The sequence below is a fragment of the Poeciliopsis prolifica genome, unplaced genomic scaffold, assembly GCF_027474105.1.
Source record: "Poeciliopsis prolifica strain line A6 unplaced genomic scaffold, Auburn_PproV2 SCAFFOLD014, whole genome shotgun sequence".
Classification (NCBI taxonomy): Eukaryota; Metazoa; Chordata; class Actinopteri; order Cyprinodontiformes; family Poeciliidae; genus Poeciliopsis; species Poeciliopsis prolifica.
This window is the reverse complement of record NW_026562389.1, coordinates 12,725,500-12,742,500: the sequence shown is the minus strand read 5'-3', so window position 1 is coordinate 12,742,500 and position 17,001 is coordinate 12,725,500. Positions and strand designations below refer to the sequence as shown.

General features: G+C 50.6%; 3 protein-coding genes across 5 annotated transcripts in view; 1 reads left to right on the top strand and 2 right to left on the bottom strand.

Annotated features, from left to right (window-relative positions):
• The window catches only part of LOC129366193 (myosin light chain 3-like), a 5,255-nt gene extending 552 nt beyond the window's left edge, over positions 1 to 4,703 (bottom strand). The window contains exons 1-2 of one of the 3 annotated variants that reach the window (XM_055039909.1): positions 4,619 to 4,703; positions 1 to 145 (exon numbers count right to left, since the gene is read on the bottom strand). The exon at positions 1 to 145 is cut by the window's left edge and continues 552 nt beyond it. In XM_055039909.1, the coding sequence (XP_054895884.1) occupies positions 1 to 145; positions 4,619 to 4,688 (215 nt within the window). In that variant the 5' untranslated portion in view covers positions 4,689 to 4,703. Of the gene's footprint in view, positions 146 to 3,336; positions 3,444 to 4,048; positions 4,227 to 4,618 lie in introns of those variants that run through there. The other 2 variants (XM_055039905.1, XM_055039910.1) reach the window with 2 other exon arrangements.
• On the top strand, positions 3,327 to 4,092 carry LOC129366197 (putative uncharacterized protein BRD3OS). Its single transcript, XM_055039916.1, has 2 exons — positions 3,327 to 3,436; positions 3,516 to 4,092. The coding sequence occupies exon 2, from the start codon at positions 3,590 to 3,592 to the stop codon at positions 3,881 to 3,883; it is 294 nt and encodes a 97-aa protein (XP_054895891.1). The 5' UTR covers positions 3,327 to 3,436; positions 3,516 to 3,589; the 3' UTR covers positions 3,884 to 4,092.
• Positions 4,704 to 4,937: 234 nt separating the features above from the next.
• LOC129366185 (bromodomain-containing protein 3-like) lies at positions 4,938 to 16,237 on the bottom strand. The gene is given in 13 exon segments (XM_055039890.1): positions 4,938 to 6,832; positions 7,404 to 7,702; positions 7,781 to 7,824; positions 7,826 to 8,008; positions 8,144 to 8,326; positions 8,397 to 8,525; positions 8,984 to 9,382; positions 9,956 to 10,125; positions 12,003 to 12,144; positions 12,231 to 12,368; positions 12,436 to 12,547; positions 12,635 to 12,888; positions 16,110 to 16,237. Coding segments are annotated over 12 exon segments (2,010 nt in total). The 5' UTR covers positions 12,727 to 12,888; positions 16,110 to 16,237; the 3' UTR covers positions 4,938 to 6,713.
• Between the last annotated feature and the right edge of the window lie 764 nt (positions 16,238 to 17,001).

Genomic DNA, 17,001 nt, shown 5'->3' with positions numbered 1-17,001 from the left:
TCCGGCTCTGGGGCCTGGGCCGGGGCCGCCGCCTCCTCCTTCTTGGCCTCCACCTTCTTCACCTCCGCTTTCTTGGCCTCCACCTTCTTTGGAGCCATGCTGCGCTGCAGATGGAGGCGAGGCGCCGCAGGCCCGCTTATAACCGCTGCGGAAGGGCGAGAGAGAGAGACAGAGAGAGAGAGAGAGAGAGACAGAGAGAGAGAGACAGAGAGAGACAGAGAGAGAGAGACAGAGAGAGAGACAGAGAGCACTTGAGGACCAAACATGGAAGAAAACTGAAATAGCAGCAGGAGATAAACCGGAACCAGATAAACATACTGCAGGAACATTCCACTCAGCTCTCTTTATCGGTTCGGTCCGGTCCGGTTCGGTTCAGTTGCTGCTGAAATGTGCTATACAAATAAAATTTGATTTGATTTATTTCTAAGGAAAAACAGCAAAATCACTATGGACCAGCAGGGGGCAACAGTGTCCAGGAAAAACTCCCCTTTAAAAGGAAGTAACCAGAACCAGAACCAGAACCAGCAGCCCGCCATTCGACCGACTAGAGGTTGGAAAAAACAGAGCAGAGACGCAAAGACAGAAGGACCAGGTGATGGCAGCATCATGCCAGCTGAAGGCCCGCCTCCAGGAAGGAATCGGCCAATCAGAACGCAGACCAGATTAAAGTAACAGTCCAGTCACATCATGACTACAGAAACGTGTCAGCACGACCTGGACAGCTGGAAGAGGCAGAACCAGCACTGTGGTACCAGACGGTTCCGCTGGAACCTCTGACCCAATCAGAACCGATCAGAACCAATCAGGATCTGATTCTTGAGGGTTTCTCTGTGAGATTATAATCTGGATTATCAGGGAAGCTGAGCAGCAGAATCTGATCTCTGCTTTTAGTTTCTGCTGCAGATGAAGGATTTTAACCGGATTATGATCTAATCATCATCATAGATTAGATTATAGATTATCAAATCCACTGCTGGACAGGATGTTGGTCATTTCTGAAGGAAGGAAATCCAACTGGTTCCACTGGTTTCACTGGAGATCTGGACCCGACCCAACGCTGCAACTTTCCGATGGAGTCCGTTGGGCCGGATCCAGATCAGTGGTTCTGGTTCTGTGCAAACTGAACTGGTGAAGAAGAGGAACTGGAACCAGTTTGATGTCAGAGGGTGGACATGTCTCTGTCCAGCTGTCCCTCTGTCTCTGTCTGTCCTCCAGGATCTATTTGTGTCTCTTTATCTTTGTTCCTCAGAAACGGAAACATTCCAGCAGAGATAAGGAGCAGAGCAGGACCTGTCCTCTGTGTCTCTGCGTCCTCTGTGTCTCTGCGTCCTCTGTGTCTCTGAAACAAAACACATTTTTCTCTGAAAGTGCACAGAATAAAAGTTTGAAGTTGTGTCTGAATCCCGGTTCTTAGTATGAGACCCGTCCAGCAGCAGCTCAATGGATGGCAACAACAGAGCAGCGCATGCATGTGTGTGTGTGTGTGTGTGTGTGTGTGTGTGTGTGTGTGTGTGTGTGTGTGTGTGTGTGTGTGTGTGTGTGTGTGTGTGTGAAACCAGAGCTCAGAGCTGCAGCTTTAACCCTCTAAAGTCGATGACGTGACGGATTGATCGGCCGCATCCTGAGGCTCATTTCCACTCGGTTGGAGACTGCAGACTTCAGACTTAACAAAAGTAGAATTTTAGATTGATTTTGTCATTGTCAGCATGACATTGTGGCATTTGATGCTCATTCAGCAAACGTTTTGTCACCAGGTAGTGCTTGAATGCAATATGACACCCATTTTTCCGATTTTCTCAAATGCACCACATTTCTGAAACAACCAATGAAAAGAGTTTGTGTCAATGTGCTACACGCAGAGGAACCTGTGTTCAATATATTCTATATGTTCTAATCAGTATTGATTCCAGGCCTTTCATTCATATTCATTCAATTTGATAAACTACATGGTTACAGGACAGACAGCAAACAATTCAATGACTTCACTGTCACACGAGGCAACACACTAAGCTGCTACACAATCCTTTTTCATGAACTCATGCTTCACACAACAATCATAACACTGTTGATCCAGTTAATAATCACATTAACCTTAAGATTTTCCACTGCCGAAGCAGAAGGCTCCATGTTGATCAGGTTTGTTACGTTGACATTTTCACTATTCGGGCCCAACCAGAACCTTTGAATGAGGCTTCAGACCTCCACCTGCTAGCTAAAGCAGTTAGCTCCACCTGCTAGCTAAAGCTGTTAGCTCCACCTGCTAGCTAAAGCAGTTAGCTCCACCTGCTAGCTAAAGCTGTTAGCTCCACCTGCTAGCTAAAGCAGTTAGCTCCACCTGCTAGCTAAAGCAGTTAGCTCCACCTGCTAGCTAAAGCAGTTAGCTCCACCTGCTACCTAAAGCAGTTAGCTCCACCTGCTAGCTAAAGCTGTTAGCTCCACCTGCTAGCTAAAGCTGTTAGGTCCACCTGCTACCTAAAGCAGTTAGCTCCACCTGCTACCTAAAGCAGTTAGCTTCACCTGCTAGCTAAACATGTTAGCGAAACATACTAGCTCCACCTGTTAGCTAAACCTGCTACCTAAACCTGTTAGCAAGACCTGCTAACTGAACCTGTATGCTCCACCCTGCTTGCTAAATAGCAAAATATCAGAACCAGAACCATTGGAACCACCAGAACTAGAACCAGAACCTTGGGAACCAACGGAATCATCAGAATCCTCAGAACCATTGGAACCACTGGAACCAGAACCATCGGAACCACCAGAAGTAGAACCGGAACCCCCAGAACCACCGGAACCATCACAACCATCACAACCACTGGACCCATCAGAACCATAACCACCGGAACCAGAAGCTAAAGAACAGCCAGATAAAGAAGGCTGGTTCTGGTTCTGTTGTGGTTCAAAGAATGCAAAGAAGAATTCTTCATACCATTAATAAGCAGCTTCTTCCGAGTCACTGTGACACAGACTGCTACAGGAGATCCTTCCTGCCAGCAGCCATCAGTATCTACAATAACTTAATGATTCATGCAATTAGATTCCCTAAAACAATCTAAATTAATAATTCAGAAAATTTTAAATTAGAATTTTATTTATACGCTCTCCTGATGACGTCATCGAGGGCGCAAACCTCGGCGACTCCTCCGGCGGAACCTTTGTTCCTGTCCTCCGTTGCTACCCGGAACATAACGCAGACGGACGGTTGCTATGGGCAGCTGACGCGATGTGCCTGCGAACCGTTTGCTACTAAAGGAGTTTCAATGGGAGAAACGTCATCAAAACGTCACAGCTCGGATGCTCGATCGGATTAGTTACGTCAGCGCGGCGGTACGTCACCTGTGACGTAGGCACGGTGTAAGATTAGCCGCCAAAGCGCGACGCTCAGGGTTCTACCCGCAGAACCATCAGGGTTCTGTTGGACTCTGCGGAGCTCCAGGTCAGTCAAAGTTCTCGGTTCGGTTCTACTTCCCGTCTGGATCAGAACCTGCTTAAAATTTCGTCTTCTCCTCCCTCAGGTCGCTGATGGGTCGGAACCGAGCCTCTGGACTCCAGAACCGTCCGAGTCCTTCATGGCGGTCCAGGGGTCAGCATGTCGGACCGTGAGCCCGCTGTAGGCGAACCGGGTCCGGCCGGTACCGCGACCCGGCCCGCTCTGGCGGCAAAGGCCCTGTCGGAACCGTTTGGCCGGCTCCGGTACCGGGACACGTCGCTGCTGGTCTGGCAGCAGCAGCAGCTGGAGCTCCGAACCGGACCGCCCGCCTCCTACTTGACCCGGAGCCAGTCCGCCTGGTACAGCAGCTACGGAAACCAGGCAGTACTGGTCCGGAACCGCACGGCCCAGCAGGGTTCCGAAGGCCAGTCCAAGATTTGCAGTATGATGTAGAGCAGACCCAGGGCCCGGTTCGGCCCAGACCACCAGAACCATACCGGGGTGATACACCCGAACCTCAGCTCCCTGACCCGGTTCAAGGTTCTGATCCGGGTAAGACTGGGGCTATGTGGATTAGCTGGTGAAGACTAACTGGATTTGGACCGGACCAGAACCTACCGTGACCTCTGACCTTCTGTCTTAATAAAACTTTTTGAAGGAGCTGTTGTAGTTTCTGTCTGAAACCAGCAGGGGGCAGCCTCGCGGTGCTGCTGGTTCTGGATGATGGAGGTCCAATCAGGGCTCGTCTGCCTGCGGTCGGACTACAGAGACCAGAATGCATTGTGGCCTCAGCGACTGATTCTCACGGGGAACCGGTTCAGATTCTCTGAATCATTTGGTCCAACTGGACTCCATCTGTTTCTTCCGATTATCAGAACCGAGAAGTATTTGGACCTCCATCGCTTCTGGTTCGGTTCATATCACTTTAAATGTTGTGATTTCATAAACTATTAATGGCTGTCAGTGGGCGGAACCTTCACTTCCTGATTGAAGCAGCCAATCAGTCACCAGGATCTGTTGCAGCCACGCCCACTGAGTCTGATGCTCAAGTTTAGCTTCCATTTAATAAAACATGAATATTATCTGGCGATATTACATTACAGCAGGGGGTCAAACTCCAGCGCTGGAGGCTCTGCTGCTCCACCTGAAGGTTCTGGAGAACCGGGCCATGAGGCTCTGCTGCTCCACCTGATGGTTCTGGAGAACCGGGCCATGAGGCTCTGCTGCTCCACCTGATGGTTCTGGAGAACCGGGCCATGAGGCTCTGCTGCTCCACCTGATGGTTCTGGAGAACCGGGCCATGAGGCTCTGCTGCTCCACTTGATGGTTCTGGAGAACCGGGCCATGAGCCGAGGCTCACTAAAACCTGCAGGACTGGAGTTGGACACCTGAGCGTCAAAGTATTTCTGGATCTCCAGATGACGATTTGCTGTAATTTGGTCCTCTTCGCTCTCTGTAGGAAAGGGGGCGGGGCCAGCTGCTGCTCCGCCAGCCAATCAGAGTCGAGTTTGTTGGTCAGTTTATGTGTTTATTTATGAAAACAAATGAAGTCAGAAAATAAGGATCCCGTTTGAGTAATTACATCAATTATTAATCCACTTGATGGTTTTAGTCGGTTCCTCCTCTGCTGGGTTCTGCTCCGACCCGGTTCTGGTCTCCGTCTACCACACAGCTACTTACAGCTACTATACAGTGCTCAAACATACAGAAGTAACGTACGGCCGGAGTGCATGCAGATACATAAAATCACTTTTTTCTTTCTTTTTCTTATAAAATACAAAAATTAACTATCAGCATCGAAGCTCCACCATCAACTACAATCCAAAGGGGTTACCGTGGCAACGGGCTGTCCACTGGGGGCGCTGATCCGTCTCCATGACGACCACACTGCAGAGGAAGGCGGCGAACTTTGGTTCAATATTTTAAAAACAAATAAAAATCCAAATGAACTGTACACAGACGGGCAGCAGAGGGCGCTGCAGGGCTCAGCCAATCAGAGACTCGGGGCCCACAGGAACTCCCGCCCATCTCCTTCCTGATTGGCTGTCACTCTACGTGATCAGTTCTGTCACGTGTGCAGCAGAAGGCGGATCCTTCTCCTTCCTGTGACCTGGCGCCGACCCAGAGTCCGGTTCATGAGCTGCTTACGCCAGAACCAGAACCGGTACCACATCCCGTCTGATCTGTTAAAAACATTGAGAAGCTCCTCGGGTCGGATCAGAACCTTTAGTCTCTGGGGCAAGGATCGGACCAGGCCTCCAGCGGTTCTGGACCCGGACGGAGAGGGTTCAGAGTTCGGACCGGACAGCGGCACAAACATCATATACTGAGAACTTTAGAAGACACAAACGGGTCAGAACACGACGGGAAAACCCAAACAGGAGGAAAAAGAAAATGTAGTGTCAGGAATCTGCCTCATTGGGTTACCGTGGCGACGGCGGCGCCCGGACCGGTTCTGCTGAGAGGCCCGCCGGAGAACCAACTGGATCTGGTTCCGCTCAGGAGAACCGTGAAGCCCCAGGACCAGAAGGGTTGGAGAGAGACGAGCTTCTCCTGCAGCGCCGCCCGCTGGCCCAGAACCGCCACTGCACCACGGGTCCTTCAGAACCAGGGGGTTCTGCTGGCCCAGAACCGCCGCTGCACCACGGGTCCTTCAGAACCAGGGGGTTCTGCTGGCCCAGAACCGCCGCTGCACCACGGGTCCTTCAGAACCAGGGGGTTCTGCTGGCCCAGAACCGCCGCTGCACCACGGGTCCTTCAGAACCAGGGGGTTCTGCTGGCCCAGAACCGCCGCTGCACCACGGGTCCTTCAGAACCAGGGGGTTCTGCTGGCCCAGAACCGCCGCTGCACCACGGGTCCTTCAGAACCAGGGGGTTCTGCTGGCCCAGCCCCATGACCAGCCAATCGGATAGCTGCTCCTCTTCCTCTGGTAGCCCCACCCACTTCCCATCCATATCTCCCATGATGCTTGACGGATGACTCTGGAATGTGTTCAGAGGTCAGGGGTCACTGCCGGCCAATCTGGAGGAAGACGAGGAGGAGGAGGATGCCCAGGTGTCCTCCAGTCTTCCTCCTCCTCTTCCTCAGCCTGTCCTGTGTTTCTCCACTGAAAACAGGAACACTAGGAGCTAAAAAACATGTCGGCCTATTTACATACAGTCTCCACGTGTGTGTGTGTGTGTGTCAGTGTGTGTGTGTCAGTGTGTGTGTGTGTGTCAGTGTGTGTGTGTGTGTGTCAGTGTGTGTGTGTGGCAGCAGTCCTGTCTGAATTGAACCGTGTTCTCAGTCTGTGTCGGAGGAAGAGGAGGAGCCTGTCGAGGAGCTGTCGTCAGACGAGGAAGAGGAGCTACCGCTCAGGCGGCTGGCCCCGCCCCCAGAAGCCCCGCCCCCAGCTGCCTTTTCTGGAAGAGAGAGAGGGGCGAGTTAAAAACGGTGCCTTGATCATGTGACCTTTGACTTCCCCTACAGCGACTGGTTGATTTGCAGGGCCCAATTGATTGATTTACGGATTTCAGACCAGCAGGTCATCCCGAGGTCACAGCCGGGCCTTGACCCCATGACCTTAGAGGTCGGAGCAATAAGTGTACGACGCCTTTGAGCGCTGTAGGGTGAGGACGTTGGCGGTCTGAACCGATCACGGTTACATCAGGACGATGTAGGCGGGGCTTTGAGAAACCAAAGTATTTCCCATGATGCCCTGGGGATGCTTTGGTAGGAGGTGGTGAGAAACGGCCAGTTTGTTCCCCAGAACGCTGCAGGACCTGGTGGTGCGAGTGGAACTGGCGTCGCCCCCTGCTGGAGTATTAAATCTCTGCTTCCTGCATTTTTATGAGTATTTTTTTCCTTGAATCAGAGGTTCAGCCTTTTTTTTTTAAATATACGGTTGACGTAATTTTCCTCAGCAGGTTTCACTCAGCAACTAATTTCTGTGTGTAATCAACCCATCGCTATGGCGACCAGCACAGTACTCACGCAGCAGCTTCCTCTGCTTCTTCTGCAGGCAGGACTTGACGTAGCGCTCCAGCTCGCGCAGCGTGGAGGGTTTGAGCGTCTCGAAGTCGATCTCGATCTCGTCGGGGTTCGAGTCCCTCAGCGACGGCTCCCTGGACTGGATGATGTGGACGACCCGGCCCAGCTTCTCCCCAGGCAGGCGGTTGATGTCCAGGCTCAGCTGCCGCTTCTCGTCGTACGACATCGGCAGGGACGACTCCTCGCCGTCGTCGCCGTTGGCCGATCCGCCGCCTGACGTCTTGTTGGCTTTCTTCGGTTGCCTGGAAACAGAGCGGACGCGGTGGGCCCAGAGAGCTGCGGCACGGCTGCAGGCAGGTGAAAGGTCAGACGGCTCGTACCTGGTGGCCGGTACCGTGCTGTTGGCTTTCCTGGCTGGTGCTTTTCTTCTGATTGGCTGGCTTGGGTTGCTGAGCGGCGGCCTTGGGTTTCTTCTCTTCTTCTATCTTGGCTTTGTTCCCTTTGTCCTTGTCTTTCTTCTTCTCTTTGTCCTTCTTCTCTTTCTTCTTCTTTGGCTTGCTGACGGGCGCCTGCGACAGCACGGCCAGCTGCTCGTGCACGGCCTTCAGCTGAAGGGACACACTGACAATCAACCCGCCGCTCGCAGACACGCCCACAGCAACGTACGGCTAACAAACATGATTCAGACAAAAGGAGAAGGAAACCAGAATGTTCTTGACCTGTGATTGGTCGGCAGCACCAACCTGCTCCTGTAGCTCGGCCAGTCGGGTGGCTCGCTCCTCCTCGGAGTCCGACGATTCGTCGGAGGAGGAGTTGTTGCTGCTGTCGGAGGAGGCGGTGCTTTTACTGACCACCGGCGTGGTGGACGGGACCGACACCTCCAGGCCCTCGTCTGGGATCTTGGCAAAGCGCATCTCGAACACGTCCTGCACAGAGAGACGGGGCGGGGTCAGGGTGAGGTCAGGGTGGGGTCAGGGCGCCCGCGCGCTGACCTACCTGCAGCTTGCGGGCCATGGCCACCACCTCGTGGTCGGGGGGGTTGTACTTGTAACAGTTGGAGAACATTAACCTGACGTCCGTGGCAAAGCTCTGCGGGTCGCTGTATTCTCCTTTGTCCATTTTTTTCTGCAGACACACAAACGCATCATCGTCAGCGCTACAAGCTCCGCCCCCAGGATGCAGCTGACTGCTGGTTTTTAGTGCCATTAATATAGATCTACAAACACTTGAGAACAGAAACACAGAGGAGCCGTGGTTAGTGACATCATCACTGAGCTCAACGTAAAAATGGGGCTTATTTATACCCACATGATGAGACAGGAAGTGACTCCATAGTAAAACTCATTGTGATTCAGGCGTTTATCCTGAACACACGGTAAACTCCCAGCACTCTCACCTGGATCAGAACCAGAACCCGAAAGAGAACCTGGATCAGAACCAGAATTGATCCTTTGTGCCGGAGTCAAACACAAGGTGCTGCTCCGGAGGCTGTTGGCCACGTTCGTCGACAGGACAACAGAGATGTCTCCTGCCTGACTCTCTGCGGTTCTGACCCAGGAGGACCGGGCCGAACCGGGGCTTACCCGGACGGTGCTGAGGTCCATGGGGTGCTTGATGATGTCATGGTAGTCGTGCAGCTCCAGCGCCTCGGCATCGACCGGCTTGTAGAAGGGCCAGGCGTAGGCGGCGTGCTTCTTGGACAGCATCTCCTTCAAGATGGCGTCGCAGTGCTTCATCTGCTCCCCCAGCTTGCCGGCCTTCCGGGCGCCGGCCCCCGCCCCGCCCAGCGCCACCTCGGCCCCTGCCGCCTCCTCCACCGTCTCGCGGCGGGTCTTGGCGGGCCGGGCGGCAGCCTCTCGGCGGGAGGAGGCCAGCTTGGGCGGCTTGGCGTCCTGGGCGGACGGGGAGTCGGCGCGGCCAGCAGAGATGGCCGACGTGGTCGGGGTGGTGGTGTCCGCTTTCCTCTTCACGCCCTTCTTCTGCTGGACGGACACGGACATGGGGACGGACACACACACACGCACACACACACACATGAGCGCCTATGCTTGAAGCCTGTTGATTCTGACTCATAAATGATTCAGGATGTTTCCAGTGTCGTTTCAGCCGCCATGTTTGCTTCTCTTTCACATTTTGATTCACTTTTAAAACCCTAAACTTTGACTTGTTTATGTGTGACTGCAAGTCTGAACATTTTAGCAATAAATAGTGTTGGAATACAAGAGTCACAATTTCTTGGAGTTCTTGTTGGATTTGTATAGAAATCCATAAATGTTTTGACATAATGTCATATCACTGCATTTGATTACTGATGTTCTCAGATATTGATGTGACTTTGGATCTTCAAAACCTCAGTCAGCTGGTTGTCAGATTCTATTTATTTAAATTTGTATTTTTATTAAACGTGTAATAATTAATACTTCAATGTGTTTTTATGTTTAACTTCATGAAGGATTGTGTTTTTAGGTGGAAGCTTTTCTGTTATTTAATTTCTGATCTGAATTTTAGTCGTGCAAACTGAACTGACAGGAAGTGGTTTCATGTGAAGCTGTTACCTTAACGACCGGCTGTGCAGAGGGCATCATGGCTGCCGGGGGCTGCGTGGCGGGCACAGGGGGCGTGGCGGGCACAGGTGTGGGTGTGGTCGAGATGACAGGTGTCTGGGAGGGCGAAGGGGAGGGGTAGGATGGCGGCGAGGAGGCGGAGGACTCGGCCTGCTGGCTCACTGAGGGCGAGCGAGAGAGACAGAGAGAGAGAGAGAGAGAGAGAGAGAGACAGAGAGAGGTTACATATATAAAGACAATTACCACAACAGAAACAGGCAAATAAATACATGTATAAATGGAAAATTACAGACTTTAAGTCTTTCCTAGAAAACATTAATAATCCATCAGCAATGTAATCGTTTCCCTCTGCTTCCATCATTCATTATTAATAAAACCTTTCTTACAGTATTCTACTGCAAGGACTCAGGTCAACTACAGCTCAGCAAAAATTAGGTTTGAAATGTCTTTGTCACACCTGATACCTCAGCAAGCTAAATGTGCAGCGTTAGTCACAGTTCCCCCAGAAAACCTGCTCAGCCCAGCGGTCGCTCCACGTGTTTTCACAATAAAACATGTTAAGTAGACAGAAAATGTACAAATATTACTGGGTAATTACATGGGATCATAGGAAGGTGCATGGCTTATTAAAAGAATCTGATTACATCAGCAATTTTCATGTGTTTGCTTTTTAATTAAAATGAAAAAGAAGAAAACATTGCTGTTCATGACATGCATAGTATAAGAGTCCTGCTTTATACAGGGTGAGAAATGACACATCACACCTTTCAGAGATAACTGTTCATATTAAAATGTTCACTTTTTGCACAATGAGATGTTTTCTGTAGCTTGTGATACAGTATAAATTCTTGTAAAATATTTAATTAGTTTTTTTTACGTCTGCCCTTCTCCAGTGGTTGTTCACTTAGCCCAGGTTGATGGTCAGTCTGCTTCTTGCTTTATGTTCTTGAATTCAGCATATTGACTGTTAATGGCCTCATATGTCTTTGCCAGTGTACAAATGTCTGCTTATTCATAACTCAGTGCTTCAATATCAAATGCAAACCATCCTTTAATTCATGCTCTGATAAACGAGCATCAATGTGATCACAGCACTTACTAACAAAAAGAATAATCTCAACAGTGACACGGTCCCTCTTCTGTCCACTCTACTGTTCTTCTAGTTGCATAAACTCCAACAGCCATTTGATCTTAGAGGTGCATTTGTTTTTTTACTTTGGTGAGTGGACGTCCCACTGAGACGTGATAAGGTGTTATCTTTCACGTGTCTTAACTCCGCCGCACTATTCTCACCTGCACTATTCTCACCTGCACTATTCTCACCTGCACTATTCTCACCTGCACTATTCTCACCTGCACTATTCTCACCTGCACGGTGCCACAGCCCATATGACCAAGACATGTACACAAAATAGCAGGTGATGATTGGCTGCAGCAAAACTGAACTGTATCATATCATTGGCTGGATTCCTGTTCGATCGCAAAGTAGTACAGAAAAAATGTTATTGGTCCATCGTCAAAGCTGATGTCTGAGCTCAATGTGCAGTTTATGTTGGACTTTATTTTATGCGCTGCATAGATTTTCTTGTGCGCTGAGAATATACGAGCTGTGAGCGATAATATATAGATAACAGAAAACCAGTGCGAAGCTCCTCACCAGCTGAACCTGCATGAGGTCAGCGCTGGTCCGTTAACCGCTAACTGGACCACAGACATGAAGTTTACAGGGCAGACAGCGCCACACGCTGGGCAGCTGTTGAGATGGAAACAACCCACATAACTTGTTCACAAAGATAAATCATTCTCATCGCTTCATCACGAAGAGCTGCACCACCAGAGAGAATACAGTGGGCTAGAAAATAATAAAAAAATGCTCAATTTTTAAAATTATTTTCTTAAAAATATAAACAAGCAACGCCTAGCCTGGCGGGGGCGGGGGGGCTCGCTAAGCATGGCGGGCCGCCAGGCTTATAATACAATGGGGGAAACCTTAGCAGTGTTAGCAGCAGTAGAGATGGATGTTTGGCCCCTTTCTGACCTGTGGTGGCTGGCGGCTGCTTGCTCTTCTTCACTTTGGGCGCCGGCGGCAGCAGAGCAACCTCCTCCTGGGGCATCTGAGCCACTTTCTGCAGGAAGATTTTCTCCAGGGCCTGAGCCATCAGAACGATGTCGTCTGTGGGCTGCAGAGACAAGCCAGGGGGTCAGCGTCCGACCAGAAGGGGGCGCCTCTCCCTCCATCCGGCCAGCAGGGGGCGCCGCTCCCTACCTTGTTGTAGATGTAGCAGTTGGTGAACATGGTGTTGAAGTCCTGCATGGCCTCACTGGCACTCCAGTAGTAGTTGTTCTCCAGACGCTTCTTGATGGTTCCCATGTCCATGGGGTTCTTGATCACCTTGTGGTAGTCCTGCAGACAGAGAGGGTCAGCGGCGGCGTGCGGGGGTCACAGGGCCGTCGCTACGGGAATGACCTACCCAGAGACACAGCTTGATGGCGTCCACCGGCTGGTAGAAAGGCCAGGCGAACTGATGCTTCCACAGAGTCTTTACCACAACGTTCTGCATGTACTGGAGCTGGTTGGTTTTCCTGATGGAGGGATGAGAGAGAAGGATGAGAGAGATAGAGAAAGAGAAATGGAGATAGAGAGACAGAGAGCGATCAACCCCCTCCTACCTGCCAGGCTTGTTGGGGTTGGACACCTCAGGGGGGGGTGGGTTGGTGATGGGTGGGGGGCTGGCGGGCGCAGCCTCGGGGGCGTCCGACATGGTGGACGATGCAGCAATGCACCTTGGAACAGCAGCGTCTGGCCTGGAGGTAGGAAAACGCGGCTCACAGGTGTGTGTGTGTGTGAGGCGCTCAGGTGTGTGTTCAGTTGAGGAGCTTCAGCTCAGAGGACCCCCTAGAGAGAATGAGTCCCATCACACGACCTGCAAAAGACACACACACACACACACACACACAGTTAGCCCTGCCTCCCGGCAACACCTTCAGATCACAGAAACTCTCTGTATGGCAAACCATTTCATCATAAAATCAGCTTCACTCCGCCGACACCTGACATTCCTTTTGACATGTTGCTGAATGAAGACTTAATTTTATTCTGTCTAGTATTATTTAGGACATTTCTATCCAGATGTGCTTCAGCATGTATACAATAAACTTCAGATAAATGATTAAATTATGACTAGTCAAAGTAAATTTAGGGCATTTTACTAGTTACTGGTCATAACTATATTTATCATACCCAATTGGTGCAAATTAACTTGCAGATATCTTGAAAGTAAATCATGACTCAGCAGAAGTAAGTTAGATTAATAAAAGCGTAAGTCTGACTCTGGAATCTTTTTGAGGATTCTGCAACTGAATTACCACATCTGGGATATTTTTAAAAGTACGCTTTTTCCTGCAGATATCAGTCAGTGACATCACTGATACCTGGCATAACTCATCTGTCAGAACCTCTCAGGGTTATGCAGCAGTTTGCAGATTTCTGCAGTAACTTCTCCCATAATGCAGTGCTCTTCCTACACTCAGGTATCTTCTGAGTATTTAATGCAGGCAGCTGATTGGGCAGCCCCAGGGGCCTCACGCACTATTTATCAATCGAGATATCTGAACTGTAGATTTGATCAGTTGTTATGATCCGTCTGGATCACCCAGAGCCAGAAAACCCGGTCAGCGAACGTGTCACAGAACGAGAAGCAGGACAGACCGGACCGGACCTCAGAACCAGACCGGACCGGACCAAACATACCCAATGCTGCTGGAATACAGGAATCTGCAAGGACTGGGTCAGAACCAGAGCCAGCAGCATTTCTAACTGAGCTGCTCAAGTTGGTTCTGATTGCACCTGCTGAGGTCAGAACCCGGCTCTGTCAAAACCGGGCCTTCACGGTTCTGCTCATTTAAAATGAAGCTTCAGATTCAAACACTGAGTGTTTTCAGACCGGATGTGTTTGGATCAGAACCTCTCCAGGTTACCATGGCAACGCAAAGCGGAGTATAGATATAAAAACATGGAACCGGGTTCTGATCTGATCAACCCTAATCTGGTTCTGAAACCAGCAGACACGACAGGACCATCCATAGATCACTGTTGGCCGAAAAGGTCGGCCCGGTCCAACACTGGAGGACCAGTGCGGCTGTATCTGTCAGACCAGGTCATTTTTTTTTCCGTTTTTGCTGAACTGACAGCTCCTCTAAAGGTCGGACTTCTTAATCCGCAGGGACGCATCCTCACTGCATGTGTGCTATTCTGACAGCGTACTGATCTCATGGAACCAGAACCAGCAGCTCCTGAGCACCTTGCTCTGATCCGGCCAATCAGGGGAGACGCCGGGTTCAGCGGCCAATCAGGGGAGACGCCGGGTTCAGCGGCCAATCAGGGGAGACGCCGGGTTCAGCGGCCAATCAGGGGAGACGCCGGGTTCAGCGGCCAATCAGGGGAGACGCCGGGTTCAGCGGCCAATCAGGGAGACGCCGGGTTCAGCGGCCAATCAGGGAGACGCCGGGTTCAGCGGCCAATCAGGGGAGACGCCGGGTTCAGCGGCCAATCAGGTGAGACGCCGGGTTCAGCGGCCAATCAGGTGAGACGCCGGGTTCAGCGGCCAATCAGGGGAGACGCCAGGTTCAGCGGCCAATCAGGGGAGACGCCAGGTTCAGCGGCCAATCAGGTGAGACGCCGGGTTCAGCGGCCAATCAGGGGAGACGCCAGGTTCAGCGGCCAATCAGGGGAGACGCCAGGTTCAGCGGCCAATCAGGTGAGACGCCGGGTTCAGCGGCCAATCAGGGGAGACGCCGGGTTCAGCGGCCAATCAGGTGAGACGCCGGGTTCAGCGGCCAATCAGGTGAGACGCCGGGTTCAGCGGCCAATCAGGAGAGACGCCAGGTTTAGCGGCCAATCAGGGGAGACGCCAGGTTCAGCGGGCAATCAGGGGAGACTTGTCTCAGGTTTCTCAGAATCTCAGACAGAGCCAAACACCCACAATCTGCTGCTGGAACTCTTGGAGCGTCATCATATTTACTAGAAAGGTGAATAATTCAGGACAACCCGACCGTCTGCTTATGGGTCAATCTTAAATCCAGAAGAACTGGATTTAAGTTCAGTTAATGGTTCTGTGACATGAAGAAATACATTGTGACTGATTGTACCAGATTCTGGTAGAATCAAACCCTGTTTACGCGTGGCTTGGTTTGACTGTGCAGAGGAACCCTTCTGAGGTTCAGAACCTGAACCAGCAACCCGTTTGTCCTACAACACTCAATCCTGTCCTCCACTCAGAACCATGGTTTCAGGATCCGGTTCTAATCCAAACCCAAACCGCTTCACACTTAGTCAGACCTGGAAACTAAAGAAATATCTAGTTTACCAGAACCATTTATTCACTCCCACAGCTTCCACTTACAAACAGAACCAGAACAGAGCTGGCAGCTCAATCAGAACATCTTAATGTAAAATAACTGAAAGCCGCCTGCCATGTATCGACCCAAAGTCCAACCGTATCTCCGGGTACTGATCCAAACCAGCATACCAGAACTCCAGTACCGAACCAGGCTGTTCCCGAGAGTCCAGCTGCTTGCACGCTTCTGCCGTTATCCCGCTAATGGTAGCTAACAGCTAGCGCCCTCTACACCGCAGACATCCAGGCAAACAGCGGCTCCACCCGCTCCTTTTCCCTCAGCCATGCAGGTGTTCTGCTAACTGCAGCCTATGATGATGCAGTGGGTGTTACAGGGTCTCGGTTCTGCTCGTTCTTTGGACCGAAACATCCTCCTACCGAGCCAGAAAAGATGGCGGGCAAGCCTCAGCTAATGGCTTGCTGCTAGCAGACCGAGCGCTGCTCCTTACCGGAGAGCTGGAAGCAGACCCAGGGGGCGGTGGACGGACTAGGATTGTGTATGTTAACAACCACGTGGACTTTTTATGGGTTAAGACAGTCTTTGTCACCGGGCCTTTTGGGTCAGAACTCGAATATTTGCGGATGTTCCCGCTCCGTGCCGCTAGTCTCTTAGCATGCTAGCTTATTAGCTGTTAGCTGAGCTTTGTCTGAAGGCGCCGAGCGGCCAGCAGCCTTCGACACTACGGCCCGAACCATCCGCATCTTCCGCCCTTTAACCCCGGCACCAGAACCCTCACAGCCGTGTTTACTTTGTATTTTCGGCGCTCCGGTGGTCCAGCGGCGGATCCAGAAGCTCCTCTGATGGATTTTTATTTAACAGCCAAGTAGCATAATAGATGAGTTATCAGCTGTCCACACTGTGCGCATGCGCTTTGCAAAACTGCATCATGCGTGTTGTTGTGAATTAATTGGCCAGTGGCATGGAGGAGACACTGTGATTGGCCGTGATGTTTTAATTACGTATGATTTGTTGCTATGCTTTTGATTGGTCGGTAATTTGCCTGAAGTGCTGTGGTTAGTTACTAGTATAGCTGGGCTGCTGTGATTGGCTGGACAATGTTTCTGGTTTTACAGTGGCGCCGTGAACCAAACTACATTTCCCAGCATGCAGCATCGGAGAGCCTGGGATTCTCCACGGCAGAAATCAGTCATTTAATTGATCCTAGTTTGTTTTGAGCACATCAAATAAAAGCTCTTTAATGAATAAACTGGAATTCACGAGAACAAATATTTGCATTTATTATTGCAATTATTCTTCATATATTTTAATTATTAGAACTCAAACAGTTGTAGTAATAAACTGTTAATATTATTTATTATTAAATACTTAGGATTTATTTAATAATTATGTTTAGTACTTTTCACTTATTTACAGTCAGTTATAATGTGTAACCATGACAATCTTAAAGCTCAAATAATACCTGAACTTTGACCCCAAATCCCAAAGGAGCTGAAGAGAATTTAAAGAGGAGCATCAAAACCCAAGGAGGAGAATTAGCTGAGATAGCGAACAGCTGATGGTTTCATCCCGGACATGTTGCTGTTGAGCTGTTAGCATGCCGGTCACTAACAGCTTTCAGTCAGAAGCTTCTTCAGAGTTGTTGCAATGCTGACTGCTGCTGAAGGTCCGTCCTGCTCACA

Coding starts and splice junctions, on each gene's coding strand:
- LOC129366197 (XM_055039916.1), top strand. CDS start 3,590: ATGTCGGACCGTGAGCCCGCTGTAGGCGAACCGGGTCCGGCCGGTACC.